This window comes from Larimichthys crocea, chromosome I (assembly GCF_000972845.2).
Source record: "Larimichthys crocea isolate SSNF chromosome I, L_crocea_2.0, whole genome shotgun sequence".
NCBI lineage: Eukaryota > Metazoa > Chordata > Actinopteri > Sciaenidae > Larimichthys > Larimichthys crocea.
Genome location: NC_040011.1, coordinates 25,415,500 through 25,441,986, shown reverse-complemented (window position 1 = coordinate 25,441,986; position 26,487 = coordinate 25,415,500). Strand labels below are relative to the sequence as shown.

Here is a 26,487-nt window from a genome sequence, read left to right as displayed (position 1 = left end):
GTCCTTGAAAGGGACACTGTTATGCAAGCCTGAAACTTTGCTCTGGGTTCATTCTGAACATGCTCTTTTCAAGGAATACTAGTTGCTCCAGAATCCCACACGCACCAGGAAAGCTCCAGGCTTACCAACTGTCAGCATGTTTGTGCATATTCACAGGAAAATTTTCTGAAATGAGATGGGCCTCAAGGTGTGTCCTGCTCTATATAAATTAAATTTAAATTATTTAAATTGTTTCTTGTGTCAATATTTAGTTTAATGAGCTTTAGTATTTAAATTCGGTGCATTTCCCTAAATAAATGTATTATTTAGAGAGTGAAAGGCCTTAACTGGGTGAACCCAGGATAAGAAATGCATAGCCTCTGAGTTGGAGCTGGTGACTATTGGTTAAGTTATGCTAATCAGTGGTGTGTTTAGGAACAATAAGTACTGATGTCTGTGGACACGGCTGTTTATCTCTCTCTGTCTGGCTCTCTGTCTCTGTCTCTGTCTCTCTCTCACACACACACACAGAGGAATTTAGGTTGTTTGCTAACAGCTGACTAGTTTCAGCACAGTGCATACATTCGGCTGATTGCAGCACACTGTCATTTGTGAAACAGGTATATGTTCAGCAAATGTGTCTGTGCCTTGAGGTGCAAAAGGCTTTACACAACTCAATCTTAGACAAGTGGACATCAATGTTTATAAAAAATATTTTTATTGGAAAAACACGACCCTTAATGACAAACATTTACAAAACAATATTGCAACATTACAATCTCAAGTGTACAAAGGCAATCTTGAAAATATATCAATGCAATATAAGGATATTGCACTCTTCATGATTGTTCAGCACATACTTGATTATAAGGCAAAAGTTTACAATCCCCAGTTTGTGAAAACATTTGAAGACTCATCCTGATGATGTTTTAGCTTCTTTGCACATTACACACTGTACCATGGTTCATAACTCCTTAATTACAACGGTATAACATCATTTCATCAACACCAGAATTGCCTTTCTGGTAAAAACTTTGCCATCAGTGTAAAAAGTGCAGATTTTAAACTCCAGCATTTGGATTAAGAGGAAACATTAGCTCATTCAAAAACACAACATTTGCATGCAGTCTAAATAAGCATGCTTACATGGCTAACTCCATTATATGACCTGAAATGTTTATAGCTCTAGGCACATATCGTATCTGCAATAACTTATTGAAACAACTGCATTATAATATTGAACTAGATGCATAAAACAATAATTAAAAAAACACTGCGAAACATTTTCAGCATGTTTTAGACAGTACCTGCTAGGAAGGATTAATAGGTAATTTGTTTTTAGATATACAGTATTGAATGATCAATACTAACTAACAAATCCCTAACAGTAAATTCCTGCACTGTGCGGTCACAGTTATGTAAATAAAACGACTAAAACTAGATTAGATTCTCACTGATAAGCTTGGCCTCCAGAAGGAAGCACTGCATGCTCTTCCATGTGACCACATAAAATATAAAGTGCTGTTGTCAGAGTCGCTGCTCTGTTTCACTTGTAGTTAATCATTTGGCCTCCAGGAAATAACTCTTGTAACATGGCGGCAAAGAGCAGGAGGCTGTTACATCTTTCTTTGCATAGTAAGATTTGACGTGTCCTTCAGAAATGTGGTCCCTGGGTCTTTGGTTTGGAAATAAACAGACATTGTTACACGTAGCAGCCATTGCAAGAGCTTTTGTATTTCTTTCACTTTCACTCTATAGCAGGATTGACTTGTGTGTTGTTTTTTTTTGTTTGTGCAGTTCAGGTATTCCACTGAATATTTTGTGGTGTAGAGAAGTTCAGCCCCAGTGTTTTTTATCTGCTTTGGTTTTCTGATGCTTCTATCATGGCTCTGAATCTTGAGTTTTCATCTGCCAGTAAGGCAGCAGGACTGTCAAACTCCAAAATCTATGAGAATAAAAAAAAAGCATAAAACAGTGATCAGTATCATCATTTAGACTCAGAGGTCCTTCTTGCTAATATCATGAACTTGTATAAAGAAAAACAAAAATCAAAGCATATTATTTTCTCTAAAGATAATGAAGTTATTTCTCATGGGCAGCAGCATGTAAAAATAATTTGAATGTCTGTAACCAATGCTAAATGATCACTAAAAGTAACTTTACTCAGTGGTTGACACCCAAATGTTGATGCTGCCAATGTAATTTCATCTTGTTAAATATCATATTTGATCTATAATATCAGGATCAGAGATGATATACTGCAATTGTCACAGCTACATGGTAAACACCAGAGCAGACTAAGCTACGAACTATCAAAGCTGAATATATGCCATTAAATACAATTTGTAACAAGTATTAAGACAATTTAGAAGTACTTTATTAATCCCTCTTGGGGAATTAGGGCATTTAGAGCTATCTAATAGTAATAAAATAATAAAATAAAAATAATTCAACTTCATTTATGTCTGTGTAGAAACTGTTCAAACAGCATGGCTGCATGGTCACAGTGGCAACAAATTAGCGGTAAATTCACACCGCGAATCTTGTCGACCTTGATCAATTACGTTTCACTCCCCCCTCTTAACTCTGCACGTTTAACTTGTTAACAAGGTTAAGGGGTACCTCTGAGACTGGTAATCATTGATGTGCGTTTCATGTTCACTACTTGCATCAAATGTCAGCTTGAGCACGAGGAGGCCTAAGTAAAATGTGCACTGCCTTATCCAATCTATCACCTCAAAGTGACCAATTTACACAGTTAATCAGGGGTGTATCAACTTGGGAATGAGTCAACCAAAGCGCAGATTCGAGCAATCACACAATCAGTCATGTTGCCTATACACACCTGGCCGTTGTCCAGGACCATGACCCTGCTGCAGCTCATCACTGTGTTGAGACGATGGGCGATAATTAGGGTGGTGCAGCTGCCAAACGCACAGCGAATGGTTTCCTGGATGAGATGATCTGTCTCGGTATCTATGGCTGCTGTCGCCTCGTCCAAAATAAGAACCTAAAAACAGTACAAAGGAAATAAGACACTGAGATAAAATGATGGACACAATCCTAAACAATAGAGAGAGATAAATAAAGAAATTACACAATATCATTGACATCATGTCATTAACATATTGTATAATGCTCATGCCCAATTCACGCTTGTGAGATGTAGTTTTGATGTATACCACTAGGTGGCAGTGTTATCCCACATAGGGACACATGCACACTGGCTATTCTATGATATAAGGCTATCTCTTACTTCAGCTGCTATCATCACACATGCCAAACGACATTCCACATGTAAATGTGAACTAGCAGCATTTCACAAACAGCACCTTGCTGCTGCGCAGCAGAGCTCTGGCCACACAGAGAAGCTGTCGTTCTCCCACTGAGAAGTTCTCTCCGTTCTCCGTCACCTCTGAGTGGAGCGAGTGAGGCAGCTGGCTGACCTGAGGAAGGGCATACAGAGGCACAGGAACACATGTTAGGGGCTTATTCTATTCACGTAATGAATCATTTGGCATAGTCTAAGAGTGTCTAACCATCTTGTCACTTACCATCTCTTTAATATGTGTCTTCTCAAGAGCTTCCCATATCTGGGAATCAGAGTATTGATCCCATGGGTCTAAATTGGTCCTATTGGAAAAAAGACAGAATTGGTAAATTCATTAACTGGATTGAACATGACAGTTTTACACTGAGACAAGAGGTATAGTATACTGCAGATACTTCACTCCTATCCCTCTGAAGGTCAATTCTTACTGGAGCCTGAGCTGAAAGGCATCCACAAAGAAACTGACTGCTAGTTTTTATAAATGCAATGCTGATGTTTTGTTTTTGAATCAGTCTTGGCTGTCAAATTTTGCATATCTGCTCTTTTGTTTTTGACTACCTAGCACCATTTTTGTTTCTGTTATGATTTCCCTCTGGTGTGGCTTTATATTCGCACTAATAGACACAGGTCACTGTTTGTCACACGGCAAACAGTATCTAGTTTACCTCAGTAATGTATGCATGTACATAACAGGATCACAGATGTAAATCTTCTGCTGGGTTTTGATGTGAAAAAATGTTATTGGCTTTAAAACATGCAATATGACTGAAGGCACATCAGCAGGGAGTGGACAGCTTTATGGGAAGGAAGTGATAAACATGACTTAACATAAATACTTGTGACAGACACCCCGGTCGACCACAATGTTGACACAGGGATTTTCCATCATAGAACTGCTTCTCACTGGCCTCTAGTGATAGGAGGAATCTCTGAAATACTTATTAATAAATGAATTTACCAACAAATTATACTTTATAAATACTACAAAATGAACTGCAATCTAGAATTTTGTAAAATTTTGAAAAGCACATTAATGGTTTCAAGGTTTGCTATGTTTTTTATTTTTATTTTGTCGAGCCACAATAATGCATGCATTCCAAAGCTCATTAACACAAGTAATTATCATTTGGATTACCTGACTGTCCCGATGAAGAGCACTGGCTCTTGAGGAATGATGGCTAGCTTGCTTCGCAGGTCATCTAGACCAATCTGTGCAATATTGATTCCGTCAATGGTAATAGAGCCTCCAGTCAGCTCCACAAGTCTGAACAGAGCAACACCGAGAGAGGACTTTCCTGCAAACACATAAAGATACTGCATGAAGAAATGTATGTGCACGTTGAAAAAGTGGATTTAGAAATAAGCTGGAATGCTGCTGGCTAGAGGAGAGAAAGGGCCACTTGTACCTGATCCTGTGCGTCCCACAATACCTATGGTCTCCTCAGGCAGGATGGTGAAGGACAGATTCTTCAGCACAAGTGGCAGATCATCACGATAACGCATCTCTACATCCTGGAAGGTGATCTTTCCCTGCTGAGGCCAAGAGGGGGCAGGAGCGGCTGCTTCAGGGCTTTGTCGAGGGGCTTCACTCTCCAGACACTGAGATAAGGGACAGTGATGGTATCTTATGTTAGTCTCTAAATCTCTGTGGAGATGCTAGCCCCCTAACTGATTTACTTTCACTCTATCAGCTGTTCTTTGCACTTGAGACAGAAAAGAAAAAGTTGAGTTGTTATTCGTATCTTTGCTGTTTGATGGCTGTTGTGCAAAACAAGCCCTGTCATGTGCTTTGGAGTGTGCAAAGACCTCACACTGGGTTTTTATCTGCTCCCTGCTGTGCTGCTTATCACACATGTACAGTCACATGCACACACAACATGGCTGGACATGCCAACTGTCCTGAATTCAAGCTGTCAAGTTGATTCTGCATCTGATGGTTTAAGTGCCACACAATTTACCTTCCTCACCCTGCCAAACAATGCTCTTACCTTTATATAATGGTTAATCCTCTCAACTGACGTAAACCGAGCTTCAGTCTCTGTGAGCAACCGCACCGTAAACTGAAACAAGCCGGTCAGCTGGAGGTGAAAGAAAAGCAGAAAGAGTTGAAAGGTCAATTACTGTGAAACGCTCAGTATTTATGTGCGTTGCTTCAACAAACGAGCAGTAAAATAATGAAAACATTTACAGCCACATAAACAGACTCGCTGATATGGCTCATTCACAATTCTCTGACATGCCTGTCATGACGCTGGTGATTAATCCATGCGCTAAAGCACTGAGCATTTGAGAAATAATAAAACCAAACATTGGACAGTTTAACAATGAGTATACAAACAGTCCTCTAAGACAGACTGTGGTAAAACCCTTTGCTCTGATGCATGCTTCTTTAAAAAGGAGAATGAGTGAGGTTGAATATTTAGCTATATATTAAACAGCCGTTACCATACTGTCTATGCTGGGAAACGTCATAAAATCAACAAACTGAGGCATTGCACATGTCTGATCATATCTGGATCGAACTACTCTCTTTTTAAGCAGCCAGAGTCTCTGTACATACTATGTTACTACATGTGTTTGCTTACAAACCTGCACTGCGTACGATATGGCCAGGCCCGCATAGGCTGGAGGTATCTGATTGTGCATGAAGACAATGAGAAGTGCTACAGCAGTGATAAGAGAGATGCTGATGAGGTCCAGGCGGACAGCCAGCCAACGCATAGCGCAACTGAAGAGGTAGTTGGAGGCCTGGTTGGTGTCCAGTAATTCCTGATATCTGAAGAAAGAGAGATAATCCCTTTTCACTCAGAGTAGAAAACAAACAGGATTCCACCCTCCTGTGCTCACTGAGGAGAATTCGGTATGATGGTTTGATGTATTTACTAACTGAAGATAAAATTAAAGTTTAATGATCTCCATCTCTGACGGACACCATTATACTCACCTTTGGAGGAAGTCCTGCCCTCTTCCATAGGCATGGATTGTGGAGAGTCCCTGAAGACTGCTGGTGATGTGCGAGGTGAATGGAGATTGGCTGATGTTCTCCAGGCGCTTCAGCTCGCGAATCAGAACCCTGGAAACAGAGAAAGAGAATCTATTACATTTAACTTCCTACTTTGGCAGTTTAATTTATATTACTAATATTAATGATATACATTTTGTAAATATTAATTAGAAATAATTAAATGCAGAAATTGACAGAATTTTAATAGCATTTGGATTTGTTTTTCTACTGTCTGTAAAAAGATTTATCAAGCAACTTAATTAGATTTTTACATTGATTCATATATTAGTGTTAGAAGAAGTCTTAAAATATCCTTTCTTATTTACAGGCAGATATAAACACACCACAATTACAGTTTATTTTGATTTGTAACCCCAAATGGTTGCGAAAATCTTAATTAGGCAGTTCGCAGCACTGTAGAATTGAAAATCCTCCTCTCTGGTTTGCCTCATTTGAATGAAAATGGTACGGTATTGTGTGCAAATAGGCTCCACCATGTGAAAAATCTTTCAATTAAATTATATTAAATTGGAAAACATCAAGAACATTTTACTCCTACCATGAGCTGCAGTCAGTACAAAAGAGATCCTTAATAAAATGTGAGGTACAAACCTTTGTGAAGGTAATTATATTATTGCTACCATCAACCAGATGTATTTTGTATCTTTCATTGGTCTTGAAAAGAACACAGACGTTACGCCTGAATACTAAAAGGCCACTAAAGTAGGAAGGAATGGGAAATGCATCAGCTCTGATGATGCAGTTGTGTTGCAGGTAATGATGACGCTGTGGACAGAGAGGAATCTGGTCCAGGACACATCACCCGTTTTCCTGACAGAGCTCCGGGCATTTCACACTATCTGATGATATGTGCAATACTATGAGCACCGTCGCACAGAGGCGGCCATACAACTGGCAGACACCAATTCGCCGTCCACGTAGCAGTGTGACTGAGAGAGGTTTATTGACAAAGCGAGGTGTCTTTCTACTTTTAGACACAAAAGCAGAATGGATGGTGCATGTGAATTACAAGTCTCCCATGAATCATTTGGTTTTCTCATAAAAGGCCAGAAGAGAGAGGGAATGAACATGACACTTCATCGCTTGGAGCCTGTGATCCAGACAAACATGTTTATGCCCTAGGCACTTTCATTTCAGAATTCAATAAAGGCTGCTTTAGAAGTGGGTAATTTCAATGGGAGATCCAGTTAGATGTAACATCCATACATATCCTCGGATGTCGTGACTTTGTAAAATACAGTATCTCATTCTTTTAAACCGTTGCCAGGGGTGATCACTACCTTTTTGATATCAGCCTTTTTTCTTATATGCTTTAATATTTTAGCATAGTTCAACATTAATTCCACTTGGATCGCCTGCAAATCAAATGTCTTTTAAAAGATAAATGAAGATATTTTGTAATTAAATTGATCCCACAAGAGACAATCTGGTATGAAATGTGATTAAAGAAATCCGGAATTTCAGTTTATGTGAGGACAGGATATCAAGCGATTCATATCCACAGAAGGGGATGGGAAGCTGTCTGTGATTTGCGAGCAAGGAGACAGCTCAGCTATGAACCTAAAGTAATAAATGTCATTAAACGTTCGCCCCAAACCTCATTTCACTTGACAAATATGACTTCAAACCAAAATGATCATACATGTAATATAAATCACATGTACTGTTAATATGTGTAATGACATTCGGAACTTCCCAGCTTTTGTCTTTGTAGTTTGTGACTTCACGTGTGAACAATAATAACACTGAGAGTCACGTTCTTCTTTATCTCTAAGCTAGGGGAAGAAACTGTGGTTATTTCCCAAGATACCAGTGTGCTGTTGTTCCCATCAGTGGCGCCACCTTTATTGCACAATTGCTGCAAAACCATAAATAATGACCAAAGCAGAGTCATCAGATCATCCGCGATGCTCCTGGAACATATACCACAAAACACTGTCAAAGTCGGAGGTTGGAATTTCCCATCTGAAATGTCCAACTTTCAACCTCCCAGTGTCGTCCCTGCACGACGCGGTTTTCTAAGTGTACACATAGTTGAACAACCTCCTTTTGCATGCGCATGAGGTAACAGACACTATTATACATTTTATTTGATGTCACTTTTATACCCAAATATTCCATTCACTAGCCACAAACACTGTAGTCTATATATACATCCTACACCTCTCTCCTATTGATTGAAGTGTACAACAGAAGTGTGTGCGATGTCAACTGCTTCTTCGTAAAGTCGATGTAGATAGATTTGTGGGAAGTAGGAACTCCGACTTTGACTTGCGTTCCACTGTACTTTTTCTAGCAGGAAGTTGGAAAACTTTTGAGTCCCGAGATGTCAGGAATGCAGCTTAACTGGCTGCATTTTTCGTGAATGAGACTCATTTAGTTATTCTTTAATCACATGTCTCCTTGTGAAGTCAAAATGGCCTCTCATAGAGCTAGAATAAGAATAAATAAATAGAGGGAATAATAAAAAAGAATGAAAGAGAATAATCACCCACTTTGCAGCTCTACAGAGATTTTTAGCCTGTTTTAGGTCAGTATTTTTCAGCCCCACATTTAATGTATGGTTCATTCTTGTTATTCCCATCGACCCCTTTTGCAGCAGAAGCAGGCAGCAGCTGTCAGCAGTAGACTACCTGGCCTGGCCTGAACCAAATAGCAGACGGAAAGCGTAAGGGACTAACTGGTGAGGGAAGAAGCTTAAGATCTAAATATTTTTCTCAGGATTTGATGTAGAGTTGAACTGAGATAAACGTTTACTTTACTTTTTGTTTGTCATGTGTCCAGAAACATGACTCAAATATGTGTGTTAATAAAAATATGTTCTGCTCCGTTTCAGCATATAAGCTGTAAAACAATCATTTATGGCCAAATAAACAGATTCTCCTTCGCAATTATCCATCACTGATGTTAAGACTGCCAATAACGGTGTGGACTAAAGCACTGTGCATTTGAAAAATAATAAAACCAAAGATCGGATTGTTTAACAATGTGAAAACAAACATTCCTCTGAGGCAGGCTGTAATAATACCCTTGCATGCGTACCTTACATTGATGTATTCTCCTCCACAAAGGGGAATGAGTGAGTTTGAATCTGTGCCATAATGGTTCTTTAAAGCCTTAATACTACAAGACCACACTGGACTACAAAAGATTTCCTGAACAATGCTCACTGTTGAATACTAACCTACTGTTCATGCTAAACAATTAATGCAGCTATAAGTTACAAGTCATCACTTAAAGTAACTTGAGCACTTGTTACTTATTAATGACTTGTCACTGGTCACACTGTTCAGATTACAGGGAGATGTTTGAATCTCAGGCTTGATGCCAACAGTAATGATAACAACATGTGATGATAATCTGACCTGGAGACACGGTTGACAACGCAGAGGAAAGCTCCCAGGGGCAGGATTGAGATCAGGAACCAGGGGAAGACAATGCTCACCATCCCCAGGCAAAACAGCACCAGGGTCAGGTTCTGCAGCAGCATTTCAGCTTGCATGGTGAGACGCACGTCCACTTTGGGGAGAAAACACATTATATATCAAGACACAGTGTGTGCTGTTGTGTATAACTATCTTGATATGTCAGCTTTCTCTTTGTATGTCCCCTGAGTGGTTTTCACAAAAGAGAGGAAGAGACAAAATGTAGTCAACACTCTGAAATACAACCAACCATCCAACCCCCACCCAAAAAAATAGAAACCCACAAATCAACATGTCATAACAGAAAGCCACTACCTCTGGCAAAAAAAAAAACTCCATGTGAAACCACACTGTGCCTTGGCACTACACCTTGTCAACCAGGGTGACTTCACTGAATGAGAGCCCTCTTTGGGGGAAACGTTCCAAGTCAAGACAAATCAAGCCTCACCCTCATCCATGTCCCTGGAGAAGCGGGTCAGGATGCGACCCAGAGGTGTTGTATCAAAAAAGCGCATGGGGCTGAGGAGGAGCCTGCGGAACAGCTTGTCGTGGAGTGTGGAGGCAGCCTTCACCGTGCACTGTCAACGCAAACAACAGCCGTGTTTGAACATGAGACCTGACACATGTCAACAAACAATTTTAAGAAGCATATGGAAAGAATCACAGCTTGAAATAAACAGACAGTTGGAAGGAAATCATTTGTCAATGTGCTTAGTCTCAAACATGAAAACACATAACGGATAAATTCAGTGGCACTCACATGTTGCCTGCAGAGTAACAAATGCTACCTCACCATATGCTACGCATGTTGCGCACAGTGGTTGGTACTTTTGTTTTGTTTTTTGTCCTCGCACAAGACAAGCTGTCAAATCTTCATTTATAATGATTTTCTGGCAGGCTGACATAAAGGTCATGACCCAATGAGCCAGAGACATTTCACCAATTGGACAGAAATTACATGTGGCGGCAGAGAACAAATTAATTCTATTAATGGAATATTCAACAGTCCCAGAGATCTCATCACAGCTAGGGGTAAAAAAAAGATTAGCCATCTTTGAAAAATTTGCAATTTCAAGTGGCACACATTAATGTGGGGACCTAACCTCTGAAATGCAGTGTCAGAATGGGTTAGTTTGAAAAAGAGGATGCACACCCGAAGGGGCACTGACATGCACGCACACACATCCTTCCTTTCTCGCTGCCTCTTTGTCTCTCTTGCACTCTCGCATACATACACACACACGCAGTTGTGGTAAAGCTGTGAGACATGGCGGTGGACAGATAAATGGATTTGGCCCACAGGCATTTTCAATTATAGCACTGGAACCATGAAAGCATGAACAAATGACAATAAAGACAATTAGGCTGGAGCACCACTAACGTACAAACTTTTCATATTCTTCAAGTTCACCGGTGATTAAGTGGATAAAGCATGTGACTGAAAGATGGTGGGGGAAGCTTACCTTCACAAACACCAGGCCTCTCATCGTCTTCAGCAATAAAGCAGCTCCCATGGATGCAATGTAAACAGTTGAATAATACCGAATATATGGGTTGAGTCTCATGCTGTTGCCCTCCATTGTTTCATTCGATAAGATTAATGATGTGTTCTGGGGGCAGATGGAGCAACAAATTACAAAAAAAAAATCCAATTTTTCCCATGTAGGAATTTTGCCTCTAATGAAATTGAGAAAATCACATAAAAAGTACATGAAAATCAGTCAGTTCAATGATGTTTACTATTCCAAGCACATTTCTCAATAGCAGCCACTGCCTGCTTTGCTGCACATCTGTTTCTTCACTGCTCGTGCTTGTTTTTAATTAAGTTTACCGGGGTGCTGTTACTTTTTTAATCATGCACATTTAGATTAATTCTCACTCGGCTCCCACAACTCACTGAAGAATATGTTGTTATTTTTCCTTTGGGAGCCAAATACACAGTAAAAAGTGGTGTGTGTTATAGTAAAGCTCCAAACTCACCCCACTGCCCTGCCTGATCCAGTGGCTCAGCCACCAGTTACTGAAGGCGATGCTGCCAGTGGTGGAGAGGAAGAGGAAGATGTTGATGATCAAGACTATTGGACCTCCTGATGCTTTGATGTAGGCACCATACACAGACCAGTCGACTGCACCGGAGCCCTTTTCTTCAGCTTTCATCAGTTGTCCTACATGAATGAAGCAAGAAAGAAAAAGCAAGTTTTCAAAGACAATAAGCATTTAGGATTCATTCTATATGTGGAGCATGAAAAGTGGCAGGGTCTCTCACCTCCTTTCTTGCTTTCCACCTTTGGTCCGACCTTGGCATTAACAACAGCACTGTCAGCTTTTTCTGTACCTGCCCTCTGCTGTTTGTTTTTTAGATTCTCTTTCACCAGATTCTAAAGAGACACAAAGGTAAGGGAAGAAAGTGAGTTTCAGAACATGCCACAAATCATTGCAGGTGTAACAACAACACCCTGCGAGTCATTTAAACAGAGATATCTTGACAAGGTCTTTAGCAGCTCACCAGTAAATCAATGCACGCATAAATAATGAAAGGCCATGTATGCATTAACATTTCCCAGCTATTGGGCCTTTTTTTCTGGGCTTATGAATTATTCAGCTTGTAATGTTCAGTGTTATTGTGTTGTGAGGGCAAAGACGCCTTATTCAAAAAAGCTGGCCTGGTGCCTCATGTGCCCCGAGCCTTACCTCCTGTTGCATGCTGTTGAATAGGGCGGCATAGTCACGCTCTTTACCCATGAGCTGAGCATGGGTGCCGTACTCGGCAATCTGCCCATCCTTCATCAGGATAACATGGTCACACTCAGACAGGTACTAAAAAATTAAAAAGACAAAAAAAAAACAAGGGTAGAATAATTTAAATTTAATTTCAATGATTTAATATTGCTGACATTGCAGAGCTTTAAACTAATAATAGAGGTTGCTTTTAGGACAACTCTATCCATGTCATCACAGAAGCAAAAATGATTAAGAGGGACAAAAAGGAACATAATATTTTCACAATGCTGAAACTACTAAATTTAACATCAGTTTTTTGTATGCTTTGGCCACACAATTCCACACACAAAACTTGGTGTTAGAGATCCACACACGGTCCCTTACTTGCAGCTGGTGGGTCACAAAAAGCACCGTCTTGTCTTTGGCAACACCCCTGATGGCTTTATGGAAGACATGGGAACCCACGCAAGCATCAACAGCGCTGAGAGGGTCATCCAGGAGAAGTATGGGCCGGTCACTGTAGAGGGCACGTGCCAGGCTCACCCTCTGACGTTGGCCTCCACTCAGGTTGGCACCTCTCTCTCCAATCTAGAAAAGGAAAGCTCGGTTTATCTATCCTCTTGTTGTAGTTGCACAGAATTGCAAACAGTTGGCACGTGTCATTTTAAAACTGACTCAGAGTAAAGCAGCATGAAAGTCTTATTACTGAAAAGCTCATTTCTACAGATACCTCAGTCATATCTCCATATGGGAGCTCTGTAAGATCCGGGAGAAGACAGCAGGCTTCCAGGGCAGCATGATATCTGATGAAACAGTGAGGAAAGATGTTAAATTAGAGACAAATCTTACATTTTATTGCTTTTGTTCTTTCGTAACATCATTATATAGTATTTGATCTTACTTGTCTTGGTCGTAGTCATTTCCAAACAGGATGTTCTCCTTTAGTGAGTCATTGAGGATCCAGGCTTGTTGTGACACGTAAGCGAAGCCACCAGTGACAGCTACATTACCCTCTAACAGGGTCATCTGCAACACAAACACAGAAGGTTGGCAGCAGAAAAACACTTGAAACACTCCTTTTCAAATAGGTCCTGTGTCCATAAAAGGCCTGAAAGGACTAAAGCTATCCTTGTTGCAGTTATTCATGTCTGTGCTGTCTGAAGAGGAAACCTAAACTGAGCAATCTAGTTAAACATTCAGTGAAATCTCACCTGTCCCAGGAGAGCAGACAGCAGAGAGCTCTTTCCGCTACCGACACCACCACAGACTCCAATCAGTGAACCCTAGAAAGGGGAAAAACAGTGGCATTGTGGTAATTAATGATGAAGCAGGCAAAGGTTTGTCCTTCTTTAGAAATGTATATGTTTGTTGTTACCCTCTTAATACGCAGGTCAATGCGGTGCAGGGTCTTGTGCAGCGGAGGTCGTATGCTTTGAGTGGAGGAGATGGTGCTTTGTGGACTCTCCTGCTCCATATTTGTGAGGAGACTCTGTGCGTTGGGACCTTCCTTGTTTTCTTTTCCGTCCTCTGTGGAAATGTACAGGCTGAGCTTCTCCCTGCGCAGCACGCGCTTCATCCCTCCTCGCTTCTTGGGAGGTGGGTTAGGTTTTGCAGCCGGAGAGCGCGCTTTTTCCCAAGCCAGCGTGGCATCCTGAAATTCAACTGCGTTGCTAGGATCCTCCATTTTGACCAAAACAACCTCTCTGTCATCCATCATAAAGAGCCTCTGTGTGAACAGACACAACGGGTTACTTCATGCAACATTTCATTTTGTACACACATTGTGATGACCAATTTGACAACATTTCAAAATAAAATTCTAAAAACAAGTTTCTGTCTGTGCTTATGTCCAAGTCAAAGATTGTTCATCATACTTGTTGATATGTGATATTGCCTGCAGGGCCAACCATTACTCACATTACTGAGCCTCATTCCTATAAACAGGTACAGCCCAACCAGTTCATTGGTGAGACTATTGCTTACTTAATCCTAGCTGACTCTGTGAAACCATCTCTCACTAACATGTGATTTTTACCATGTGTTTGGAATACAGTATGTCGAAATGTCAAAATGTGGTGCAGGTGGGTGTGTTTTTAGTATCGACATGAGCACCTGCACCTGCAAAACCTTGCTTTCCTATGATTGGTGTTGAGTAACAGGCATGGTTGATGGTCTGTTTGTACCTGAAATCTTTTGACTGCAACAGCACCCTCAGACAGTGACCTTACAGCCAATGGCGTGACTTTCAGGGCAAAGGTCATGGAGTTGAAAACTGCAACCACAGTGAAAGCCTAAGATCGGATTTGTAGAGAAGGAGACAGTTATTACAGATATTTACACCTGATCTGAATATCTACGAATGTTCATAATGTCATAATGACAAGAAATGAGGAAGACCTGCAACACAGAAGATTTCAGCAGAATTTGATGGTTAGCAAAAACAACAGCAACAGGTTCCCATATTTAAATACCTCAGCTGCAGTAAGGTCATAGCCCAAAGCCATATGTAGGGTGAAAGTGCACGCGCTTGCTATCACCACAACAATAGGAGCCACACCCACTGTGAGGCTCTGCACGACTCCAGCTTTCTCCAGTATGCCCCTCTCTTCTGATCGCACCTCTGTTGAAAAGATAAGAGAGAGAGATATGATAGAAAGGCAAGGGCGGGCACAAAGAGAGAGAAAATAAAGGAATGGCGTGACTCCCAAAGGGTTCACCAGTGAACATCCAATCAACACCACAAGAGTCCATAACCAACACTCTGTGAGTGGACAGAAATAGATACAGAAGGGAGGACAAGGGCTCCACATCCATACATGGTGTGAAAGGGGCTTTAAAACCTGCTGAACCTTGATAACTGTCCAAGTGTAATGCCCAAATCCTGCCCCCCTTCCTACGTGTTTGTATCTCCTAAATGCACATGCTAGCTGCTTTGTTCACCTAGTTCATTAGGTGCAAACACCGGAACAAAAAGCTTGTGCATCTTTAATACAGGCCCGACAGCACTCTGTGTGTGTTGAAGAGAACTTCCTCGTTGTGGTACATGTTATTCTCCATGGGATTCGCTTAGGATGTTATGTGTGTTGATTACAAAGCAAAAGACGCCCCAGGCAAAAAAACACTGTGATCATCAATTTAACAACAATAGTAATTGAGAGGAATGACACTCTAGCTCTTCAGACTCACGGCCATTAACTTGAATGCCAATTAATTATGATTATAATAGGTAATCAAAGGACAGCAGTGGAAAACAAGCCCCACCTGGCTAATTTGGAGCATGATTAAAAGAGGAAAATGATCCTTATCTACAACCTACAGCAAGGGCCCCATGAGAAAAGGCCATTACTAATTCATGGATAAGTAGAGCAGTCATTCAAGGTATCATAAGGCTCCAAACACCTTGCAAATTAACCTTGAAGCCAAGGGATTCAAACCGGCTTTGATTATAGAGGATGGCACTTTGAATGACTCAAATGGAGCAAGCTGATGAAAATGGATTCAGGGTCAGGGTTATCTTGCCAGTTCACTAAGAGGATAAGTCTAATTTCAGGTGATAAACTGACCACTTAGTTACTAATTTGAAACAGTGACAGGTATTCAAATGAGGTGACCCTTTACTGAATGACTTGGGAATACAAAACCGTATAGTAGCACTAAATAGCATGAAGTTTGCATCTCCAGAAAACCACCCGGTCCTGACCACAAACATGAAATGAGCAGTGTAGTATGATATTGCTGAATCATTCAAGACCATGGCAGACACTCACTGTGAATATTTTGTGCAAAGGCATCTTCCCAACAGTACATCTTGATGAACTTAATGCAACCCAAGATCTCGTTCATCAGCCTCACGCGCCGGTCAGTCACTGTCACACACTTCTTGCGGAAATACGCCGTCAGTCTCGATGCGAGCATCTGCCCAGACGGGAACAGAGGAAGTGATGACAAGAGAAATAAGTGGCAGGGGAGGAAATGAAAGCAGACGCGATCACATTAGCCGTGCTGCAGGGCTGTCCGGGGGACCGGAGTGATAAATGCCTTTCACATCAATACCAGGGTCTCCAACTGTCAGGCTAGGGCTTAGACTGAGTGTAATTTCAAAATAACAGCTACGAAGCTGACAGGAGATTGATGGTTGAAGAGTTATGAAGCCCTTAAAAAAAGTGTTGGTTGTAGTCTTCAACAGCCTGGATTAACGTAAAGACAGAGAAGTGATGAGTCATCATGTCTCCTAGTAACCAAATTTACAAAAGTTATTGCGCAGAAAATAATGAGTCAACAATAAAGCAAAGATTTCTGTCATTAAGTCTTTTAGAAATTGTTGTAATTAAATTGCTTGTCACTGTTATAATGAATGTGATTATTACTTGGTATAAATAACATCTGTAATAAAATATCATTCTGCTGTTGACAGCAGTTTACACTTTATTAAAAACACTGGTAGTTGTCTGTCTTTGTGTGTGTGTGGTTATTAGTCCATTCTAATTTGTGTGCCTGTAATAAATCCACCCTGTGTTTCATCTTGCATTGCACAGAAGACTCAAAACTTGAACTTAATGAGTTTTCTATCCTTTGTCTCACTGTTACAGATATTTTGCTGAAGTCGTACCATGGTAGGGTAGAAGAGGATGAAAACAGCTGACCCCAGCAGAGCAGTGGGGCCCAGGAAGTATGCAGTGTAGGACAGACCCAGCATTCCCACAAGTGGCCCCCCGGCCAATAGGCAGCCCATTGATACTGCTTCATATAGCCGCTGGCCGTCACTGGAGCAGATGTTGATCAGCTGAGGGTAGAGAGATAGTGAATTTACAAATTACATAAAAAATTTGCAATGGATGAAAACAAGACATACTGAAATTTCACCACTAAGACTATAAAAGCAATTTTACAAATACAGTTGTCCTTATTCCCACGTTCACTTGTTGGACAATGATTCCTCTTAAGCTGTGTAATGACTAATCTTAGACAGCCTCCCCTCCCTCAGGCTATGGGATTTGCCAAGATCTAAGCAGGAATAGTGTAAGAGCAGAAATTAAATCCATTTCAATCATCTGCATGTGGTGCCCTGCAGCGAGGGGCGATTTAGTTAATTTGAAGACGAGTCCCCTCAAGGCTTTTATCACCTACCTCGCCTGGGCCGATGTCTTTAGTGCTGCGGAGGCGGAGGATCTTGTTGAAGGCAAAAGTAAGAGCTGCCCCACGGAGGCGTGCTGCAGTGCGGTAGTTGACGGCCCACATGAGCGCCAGAGACCAGGAGCGCATCAACTCCATGAGGAAGATCCCGGCTACCAGAGACAGGCCGTACGGCACATGACACTCTGAGCTCTGGGAATACTCCAGCAGAGCTCGAACCAGTAGAGCCTGGGGACGCACATGGAGAGAGGGAACAGGTTGGAAAAGAAGGTGAAGGAAATTCAAAGTCGAAAAATCGTAAAAATTAGCCAAAAACAACACAGACAAGCAAAAACATGAAAGAGATAGAAGTGGGACAGACGAAGGAGGAGAACAAGAACAAGGGAGGGGTATGATTAAGGAAATACCATAGATAGAGATAAGCAGGGCATGGATGACATGAAAACAAAAAAATAAGAAGAGAAGATGTGAAAAAGAGGAAAGAGTAAACAGACGAGAAAAACAGGAAAGAATGTTTCCACAGTCAATTAAAAGTCCTGATGGGGTTGACATGAGAAGACCACAATGTGTCATTAAATATGTAAAATAAGATTGGAAACTGACAAACTGCAGAGATAACATATGCAAAGGCTTTGTTTCAGTGTACTAAATAAATCAAGTCAGGAATGTGAGACACATGCGTCATTGTGTAAGAACTAAATCCTGTTAATGCTATTAGCTGCGGTTAGTAGCAAGCACATAGCGTGCACATAACATCACATTAAAAAAACAGCTTAGGGCACGAGGAACAATGGGCGAGACTCAGTAATATTATTAAGTGGGAATTCTAAACTTAATTGCTTTTTGATTTAAGGTGAATATTTAAAATTTCTGATATGAAATGTTTTCAAGTGGAAACCAAAAGTGGTGCAGAAAAAATATGTTTCTGGACCATGGCTTGACTAGGTACAAACCAGCTAATCTACGGTATTAATGTGGGTTTCACTATCTGGGGCTTTGTAATCTCCCCGTATGGTTTCATTTCAATTTCCAGACCAGCGTGAAACGGGATAAAGTGATTTTCAGAAAATACTCCCGGACTCAGGACTCCAAGCCAGCGACCACGCTCAAAGGCATATTAGCTGAATCAGTGGAATATAAAGGAAAAACAGGATTTGGGCGGTACTCACAGGCCCAACAAAGCCTGCCACCATTGTAAGGAGGAGGGAAAAGATCGCCACCAGCATGCGGGTCTGGCAGAACCTCCAGAAGACTCTTGTCAGCGATGCTTCCTCTCGCCCTCGTCTTTTCAGCTCATCGTGCCACAAAGCTTCAAGCCTGCAACACAAATTGATGACGCGCTATATGAACTAAAAGCTTAACCAAACATCATTGTACTGTTGAACTCAATTTACTGAATAAGTTGAGTCTCAACAATTAGTGTTCTATACTTGCACCACCCACACATGAATATTATGGATAGTGCCATTATAGCACCAATTAACTACATGTAAATGTAATTGGCATTTTTGAAGGGCAAAATTATAATAACCTTCACAGTTGCAATTCCAATTTATCAGACTGTTCGAAAGCACAATGGAGGATATAAACAGCCAATCATGGCAGCTGGAAAACACAAAACACTGAAGGCTGCTTGGCTGATCACAATATAAAGGTGACCTATAATATATAATCATGAATGATACATCAAAAAATTAGACTTAGAGAGGTACTACCAGGCATGTTAAAGATGTGTTAATGTGCTTTTATTGCTGTATAATGCCCCTTGAAGAGGGTAAAATATGTTGTGGGCCAAATGCATCATTGCTAATGACTCTACAAAGCAGCAGCAGAACAGCTGCAGAAAGTAATTTACACCCTAATAGCTTTAATAAATACGTATCAGAGATAGGCAGAACATTAAACCAACTAGAATCTCACTCACTGATAATTACTAGTTAAAATCAAATGGTGTTGAATCTAAGAAATTACTATTAATTGCAGGACAATAACTGCACAGATTGCAGCTTGAGTCTCTGGAAATGAGACTTCTATGTGAGTAAAACATTTTGCGTTGCTAAATCCCATCAATTGACTGAGCAAGGGACAGTGAGGTAAAGAGTATTATTGTACCTGCATAATGGTACCTGCGTTATGCATTCAAAATTGTGTGAATTTATAGTTTTCATTATCATTCATCATCAAGTTTCAAAACCATGATACAAGATGTTCTTTAAGTCAGTGCTTGCCCACACACATAAATCAAAGTGGCAGCACCAAAGCAACATTGTGGAGGAATGATTTGCTTTCAAACATGTCTGAAATGTTCCTAGCAGCTATCGCCTTAGTTTGCCAGATGGCAAGCAAAGCTGATGTTTCGAGAGAGTGTTGGCCAGGACATCGCATTCAAGGTTCGCACCTCACTGAGCACCAACAAGTGTCAACTCTCCCAGGGTGCCTTTCCCATTCCCCCCTTGCGCCATCATCCCTGCTTAGCATCGGGGTTGCATAACTGTTCTTGCTATGTAAACACAAAATAAAGACCTCCCGTCTCCAGTGACTCTGCAGTGCTTATACACACCATTGCCTACCCGTGCCGATGTGCTTGCCTTCTATGTGCTCTTAAAGACACAAAGCAGTAGCACTGAACCTCCAGGCCATTAGCCAGAGCCTTAAAACAGAACTGGCCATTTATATAACACCCAGCATGAACTTCCTCAAAAGTCACCCTCTTCTATTCTATATTACTAAGTCATGCTGACCATGCTGACAGTGCATGAGTAATGGAAAAAACGTTTTTCTTTTTAGCAATTTTAAAAAACGAAATGGCCTCTCATAACCCTTTAAGTCTTTAATGTTTATCCTTAGAACATTAATGCATTACTACAAGAAACATACACAAGCTGTATTTGGCAGGCAAACAATGACTTTTATCTCATGGTCTGCTGCAGCCTAACTCTGGTCAATGACAGGTAATGAATATGACAGGCATACATAACGCATCGTAAGTAGAGGAGTTAATGACATAACAACCCAAGTCAGGCACTAACTCTCACTGTAATCTCTAATCCCTGCTATTCTTAGCAGCCTCACTTTCCCGTCCTGTCCCCGTGTTGGTAAAGAAAGACTGGATGTCCATCAATTAGGTGTCACTGCACAGACTGACCACACACAGCACAAACACATAAAATCCTATATAGTGGTTTAGAATCTGATTGAATTATCATTAGGGAGAATTTTGGGGCTGATGCTGATTCAAGTATTAGGGAGTAACTGTAATATCGGTATCAGCATCAGCCCCAAAATTCCATCTCTGTTTCCATGGCAGGAAAACACAAACTTAAACTCAGATAGCAACTTTGGATATGTGCTGGTTTTCCTCATACTGTCTACTTTGTTTCATCACTACATCTTCTTACTTACATGCAGGGCTGGGAAAACAAAGCTTTCTCAAATTTTGTTTTAAAAAGAAAAACAATCCCCTTGTGAGGTGATACGAGTTGACGTGAACGCAACCTGATCTAACAAGCACCACTGGGTACCTGAAACAAAAAACATGCCCTTTTCACCTTAACGGATGATTTTTTTTTTTCTATCATAATATGAATCTACATTACAAAACATGTCATTTTACAGGTTTATAGCACCATTTTGACTTTTAATATTTAAAGGAATCTAGCAGGTACACAAAATCTTCCAGTTGCACAGAAATTAATTTCCTCAAGCATAAATTAGGAGTCCACCACTCCATATTAATTAGTAGTTTGATTATTTGCAAATTAAGGCAGGTAAAGTAAGTTTCACAATTTATGTACAATGTACAATCAACAAAAGCGGGTGTTATAGCTTTACCTTATATTGAGTTTCGTAGAAGTACCCTGTGCCAAGAGTTAGCACAAACTAACCTGGGAAAAACCTGGGACGAGGCAGGATTCTAGCACATGAGTGCTAGCTGATCCCTGGGGTGTCTGAGCATACAATGAAGCATACATATGCAGTCTGCTGCTTGCACTGCAAATAAAGTATAAGGATGGCAATGTTCTAAACTTTTCTTCATGTCAAATCAAACTAACCAACTGTACTCTACATGTGTCTGTCACTGGGATCTTTTCCCCAGTCATAGCCTCACGTTTACTGGACGAGAATCTTGAAAAACATGTCACAATTATGTACTATGTGTAATTTCCTAAAACAGCTAGGCACTTCTTCTTCTTCTTCTTTTTAGCAAACATTGTTCAAACAGGAGTAAGTGTAAACAAAGTTATTTGTTCTGGACTATCTTCAGTTGTCATGTTGGTGTCATGCTCTACATGGAATTTGTACATGGTTTTGGATACATAGGCAATACTACAATACATTGTTGTTTTTGGTTTTTATGTTGGATTTGTATATAACGCATCATCCTTTAAAGAGATAAACTAGACATTATTATTTAACTGCACATACATTCACGTTTTTGCATGTGATGCTAATGCATGTAATTTTTCCAACAAAAGTCATACTATAAAAAAACTGCTATTTTTGCCCAAAATGAGCTGTGTATGTAGTCCCAGTTTCTGCCTCTCAAACAAGATTGATAAGCACTGGGGAAAAACATCATTGTACATGAATGAGATTTATTCTTTTGCCACACATGAACCTACCATAACTACCAGTAAGCTATATTTAGAGCTTAAAAAGATATTTAGGGCCTAAGAACAGTAACACCGTGGCTACAACTATGCACTGACACTCTACACTCACCCACACAGTGACTCTGTTAGGGGGACATAAATGTGCTTCGAGTGACTGTCAAGGCTCCACCAGACTCCAAGTCTTTCGAGTGGAGATTAGCTTCCCAATGGCTGGTTAGCTCTGACCACCGACTACTGTGTCACCATCCGAGCTACACTGAACGCTGGTCAGTCACTGTCACCCATGACCTTCCACATTACACACGCCCCCAACAGTGGTTGCTCCCTCACGCCTCCATTTTAAAAATGCTGGGAGAGAAGGTTCTGGCAGAATTTGTTTGTAAAAAGCTGACAGGGTTTTTGATCTCACAAGTTACTCCTATGTGGTATAACCTCACTTTTAGATAAAACGCTTTTCATGTCACGTCACACCCCAACCGCAGTTTTCAAGGAAAACTGTGCTTCAGCATCAAAAAGAGTTTTCTGAACACCGCAGGTCACTTTTATCAGGCAAACCTCAGCAGTGCCACAGTTACCTCACCTTTGGCAGTTGATTTCAGAGGCTTCATGGCAAGACAGTCCCCACACGTCATCTATAGTCAAGCTGGATGCCTTATAGGCCTTCAGTGCCAGCGGGGAGAGCCAGTGCAGAGTCATAAATGAGAAGAGACCGGCATTATCGACTGGGTGCTGGTGCCTGGAATAGAGAAGAAGACGTGAAAATGGGTGAGATGTCTAAAAATGCAGGCATACACAGAGGTGCCATGGTGGGGGAGCAGGCTCCTCATACATGCGGCGCCTTTGGTTGCCAGAGTCAAGGAAAGGTGAATCATGCCCGCAGTGTTTGAACAGTAATTTGCACGCTCTTCACAGAAATCTGAGAGAGCAGCGAAAAAAAAAAAAAAGTTCAGGGGCAGTTTATCAGTCGGCATATGTTCAAACACAGTGCTGTCTGTCGCTGGGGGATAAGTTTCCTCTCCTTATCATGGCCTCCTGCCACCGCCTAAGAGTCAGCACAACACAACAAATGTGAATTTGAGTATATGTGTGTTTTTAAATAGGTTGTCTGCGTGTGTGCCAACCTAAAACCGTCTGTAAGACTTCATGTCCATCTTTATCTGGCTCACTGTCAGACAGGCGCCACATGAATGTAAGCACGATTTTGTTTACTTGTGAGTTATCCTGAAGGGCTTCAGAAGCTGCAGGCTTTGCCGGTAGCGGCCTCTTCTCTTTGGCCCCCTCGTCTCCACTGATGCTTCTACTTCCTCTTCCTCTAGTTCTGGTAGTGGTTGCGGGGAAGACAGAGGCAGGCCCTCCACTCGCCCAGCTGCTTCTAACGCATCAGGAAACATGGCTGAGCCTCTGGGGAGAAAACACCGAAACTACATTAATCACAAAAACATTTCAAATGTGTGATAACAGCATGCAAATATAAAAACTTCAGATATTTAGCCACTGGTACCTAGTTATGCTGCTGCAGATAAAACCTCTAAATCCAACTTCTCAAGGTTTGTTATTAGGTTTTGAAAGAGCTCTGAAATTGTTTTTTGTCATACAAAAAACTGTGAATTTAATTGTAGTTTTTTCTGTTCATCTTATTCCACACAGCAGTGCTGTTGTGTTTGGCTTTGCAACATGGCATCATCTTGCTTTAGAAAACATCAGTGAGGTGCGAAATATGGTCTGAATATGAGCTGAAACCAAAGAACCCGCCCAACAGCGGAAAGTCAAGCTCTTTTTTTTCATGTTTTTTCCCCTGACATCAAAATCTTGTGCTTAGTTAGACAGTTTATTTGCCTCAACCCAGCTAATGGAAACACAACACAAACAACAATTCACATTCTGTTTGCTACAATATTTCTAACATTAACATTATCCATATTTAGCTCAAATTTTATTAGAAATTCAGCAAAAAAAGTGAAAAATGTTCTTCAGTCATGTGCCATTAAACCATTAAAGTCTGAGACATCTCAGACAAAGTTGGCAAGGCGCACACTCAGCCCCCCCTTAGTTTACCTTCTTAATTTTACTGTGGATGCCTATGGGATAGTATTTTATTTCATCCCATAGACACTCAACAAGGTATGTCCTAACACATGTATTAGTTTCTGACATGTGAACTCATTTACTGTATAGTAACTACTCTAATAACTAATTAAATATTTTTTCACTTCCATTCACTCAGCCTCCCCTGAAACCATTTGCAGTTGCCCTGGGGAGGTCCAACTGCCACTTTGAAAAGCTTTGGATGAATTGTGGAAGAAGTTGCAACAAGATGATGAGTCAGCACAGTGATGTAAATATGGCATTTATGTTTGTTTCATATACTCGGCTTGAAATTCCCTTAAATGTGAAATCTAGTGATGAGATATAGTAGACTACAGTTTCATTTTAAGATCGAAGAAAATAATTCTCAGAGGGAAGAGATAAAACCACAGCAGTCTGCTTGTTCCGTCTATATTCTTTAAACCACAGAACTATGAGAGAAGAGCCACATTTTGCTGAATCACCCTCTGAGACGCAGATAGACTTGAGAAATCACATTGTTCAGAGGTCATGGCCCCTTACTGGCGTACAACTTAAGTGCTTATCTATTTAAAGACGACCTGCCAGCAGGTCCTGGGAGCTGGAGAGCAGACATCTGAGCTGCCAGTTTGTCCGTACACTGTCACTGATCCCTTCTATGGCAAAGCTCCGTGACAAGGTCGGCCAGGCTCTGTGTGGGGTGCAGACTGACTGTCCAGAGAACGTGGTCGATAATAAGATTCAATACAGATGACGCAACAGGGGGCACAAACACAGTGATATAACAGAAACTGATACAATGAGTTCTGCTGAGAAATACAAATGGCAGTCACTGTATATCTACACGTATGATGGGAACCAAGCACTGGAGTTGAGAAAAAGAGGTTTTGTGTTTCCCTCTGCTGCCCTCAGTGCCTATATCATGTGAAGTTTGTCATATGGCTGTGAACTGAACTTTCTTGTACACATAGACGTGTACACATATCCCTGCATTCCAAGATCTAATATCCACCTATAGGGTAGGGTCGTAACTTGTTACCTGTTTGGACAAAATGTCAGAAAACAATCAGCAGGTCATGTTTACCTACTGTGGATCTCGTTTTCCAACGCATACAGAACAAAGGGTAAGTAAACAACACCAGAAATTAGAGCAGAAAAATAACATATAAGTTCAGTCTGGTGCACAAAACACCCATTATTCACATTTACAGGTAAACTTAAGTAAATGTCAAAGATACCAATGTTTTGTTTCCTCTACATTATAATCTGACCTTGTCACATATCAGTGTTTCCAGAAAGATAAATAAAGTCAATATTGACTTTTGAAAAGGTCATCAAGCACAAGATATTTACTTTAAATTATTTGTTGTCTTAACTTTTTCACATTTTTTAAATTTTTTTAGTTAGGAAATGTTGCCTGGTTAGTTTCCTCAGTCAGTATCACTTTGCTTGTCTCACTATTTCTACACTACTACAGCGCTATCAGCATCTGTGTGTGTCACACGCAGAAGTTTTCATTCACAGAGACACTTACATTCACGCCGGCCTTCTGTAGTGATCTCAGATCTTGTTTTTTTATGACCAGGAAATGCAGATGAAGATGCTGTTGACCATGTTGTCTGTTTTTCGAAGTTTTGTCATTCAACTTCTTCCCCACATCTTCTCCGGCGGCCGACCGGGGCTCAGATGAAAACATGGGGCAAAGCACACACGGTAAACTTGACGGCTCACGTGTAAACAGTACGTGCTGCCTCCTCCCAGCGGTGTCCGCGGCTCCGGTTCACCGTCACTCGGAGTCCTGCAGGGAGTGAGGAATTCCCGACCTCATCCTGATGTCATAGCGAGCCGGCCAACCGATGACGGTGCTGAGCCGTTACCATGGTAACGGGAACAAAAACGAGGAAGTTACACGGGCGAGACGTTTGTGGGCGGGGCCACGAGCGTGCTTACGTCGGGTGGCTCGCGCTGGAATGAGGAAGAAGTGGTCACATGTGACAGTGAAGGTGAAGATCACTGAAGATTCAACAATCCCTCAGTTAACAAATATGATATGAATAAAGATAATAAATAAATAAATAATAAAAAATCACGTTTAATGTGGAAGCTATGTCAGTAAGTAAGTAAAAGTGATTATAACAACAACAATAAGAGGTCAAAGTCAAAAGAAGAAGAAGATATACTTTATTAATCCCTCGA

At 41.0% G+C, this 26,487-nt stretch overlaps 1 protein-coding gene across 1 annotated transcript; it reads right to left on the bottom strand.

Annotated features, from left to right (window-relative positions):
- Positions 1 to 674: 674 nt before the first annotated feature.
- Positions 675 to 26,156, bottom strand: wu:fb13g09 (multidrug resistance-associated protein 5). The gene is made up of 29 exons (XM_010738966.3): positions 25,826 to 26,156; positions 23,437 to 23,628; positions 22,808 to 22,963; positions 18,784 to 18,931; positions 17,609 to 17,842; positions 17,091 to 17,264; positions 16,249 to 16,396; positions 14,953 to 15,101; positions 14,665 to 14,772; positions 13,857 to 14,207; positions 13,693 to 13,764; positions 13,383 to 13,507; positions 13,212 to 13,284; positions 12,866 to 13,069; positions 12,452 to 12,577; positions 12,027 to 12,138; positions 11,741 to 11,925; positions 11,224 to 11,370; positions 10,209 to 10,338; positions 9,701 to 9,854; positions 6,255 to 6,383; positions 5,900 to 6,086; positions 5,299 to 5,388; positions 4,717 to 4,909; positions 4,446 to 4,605; positions 3,534 to 3,612; positions 3,312 to 3,425; positions 2,825 to 2,989; positions 675 to 1,924 (listed from the first exon to the last, which is right to left on the bottom strand). Exons 2-29 carry the CDS (start codon positions 23,616 to 23,618, stop codon positions 1,832 to 1,834), a joined length of 4,188 nt encoding a protein of 1,395 aa, XP_010737268.3. The 5' UTR covers positions 23,619 to 23,628; positions 25,826 to 26,156; the 3' UTR covers positions 675 to 1,831.
- Between the last annotated feature and the right edge of the window lie 331 nt (positions 26,157 to 26,487).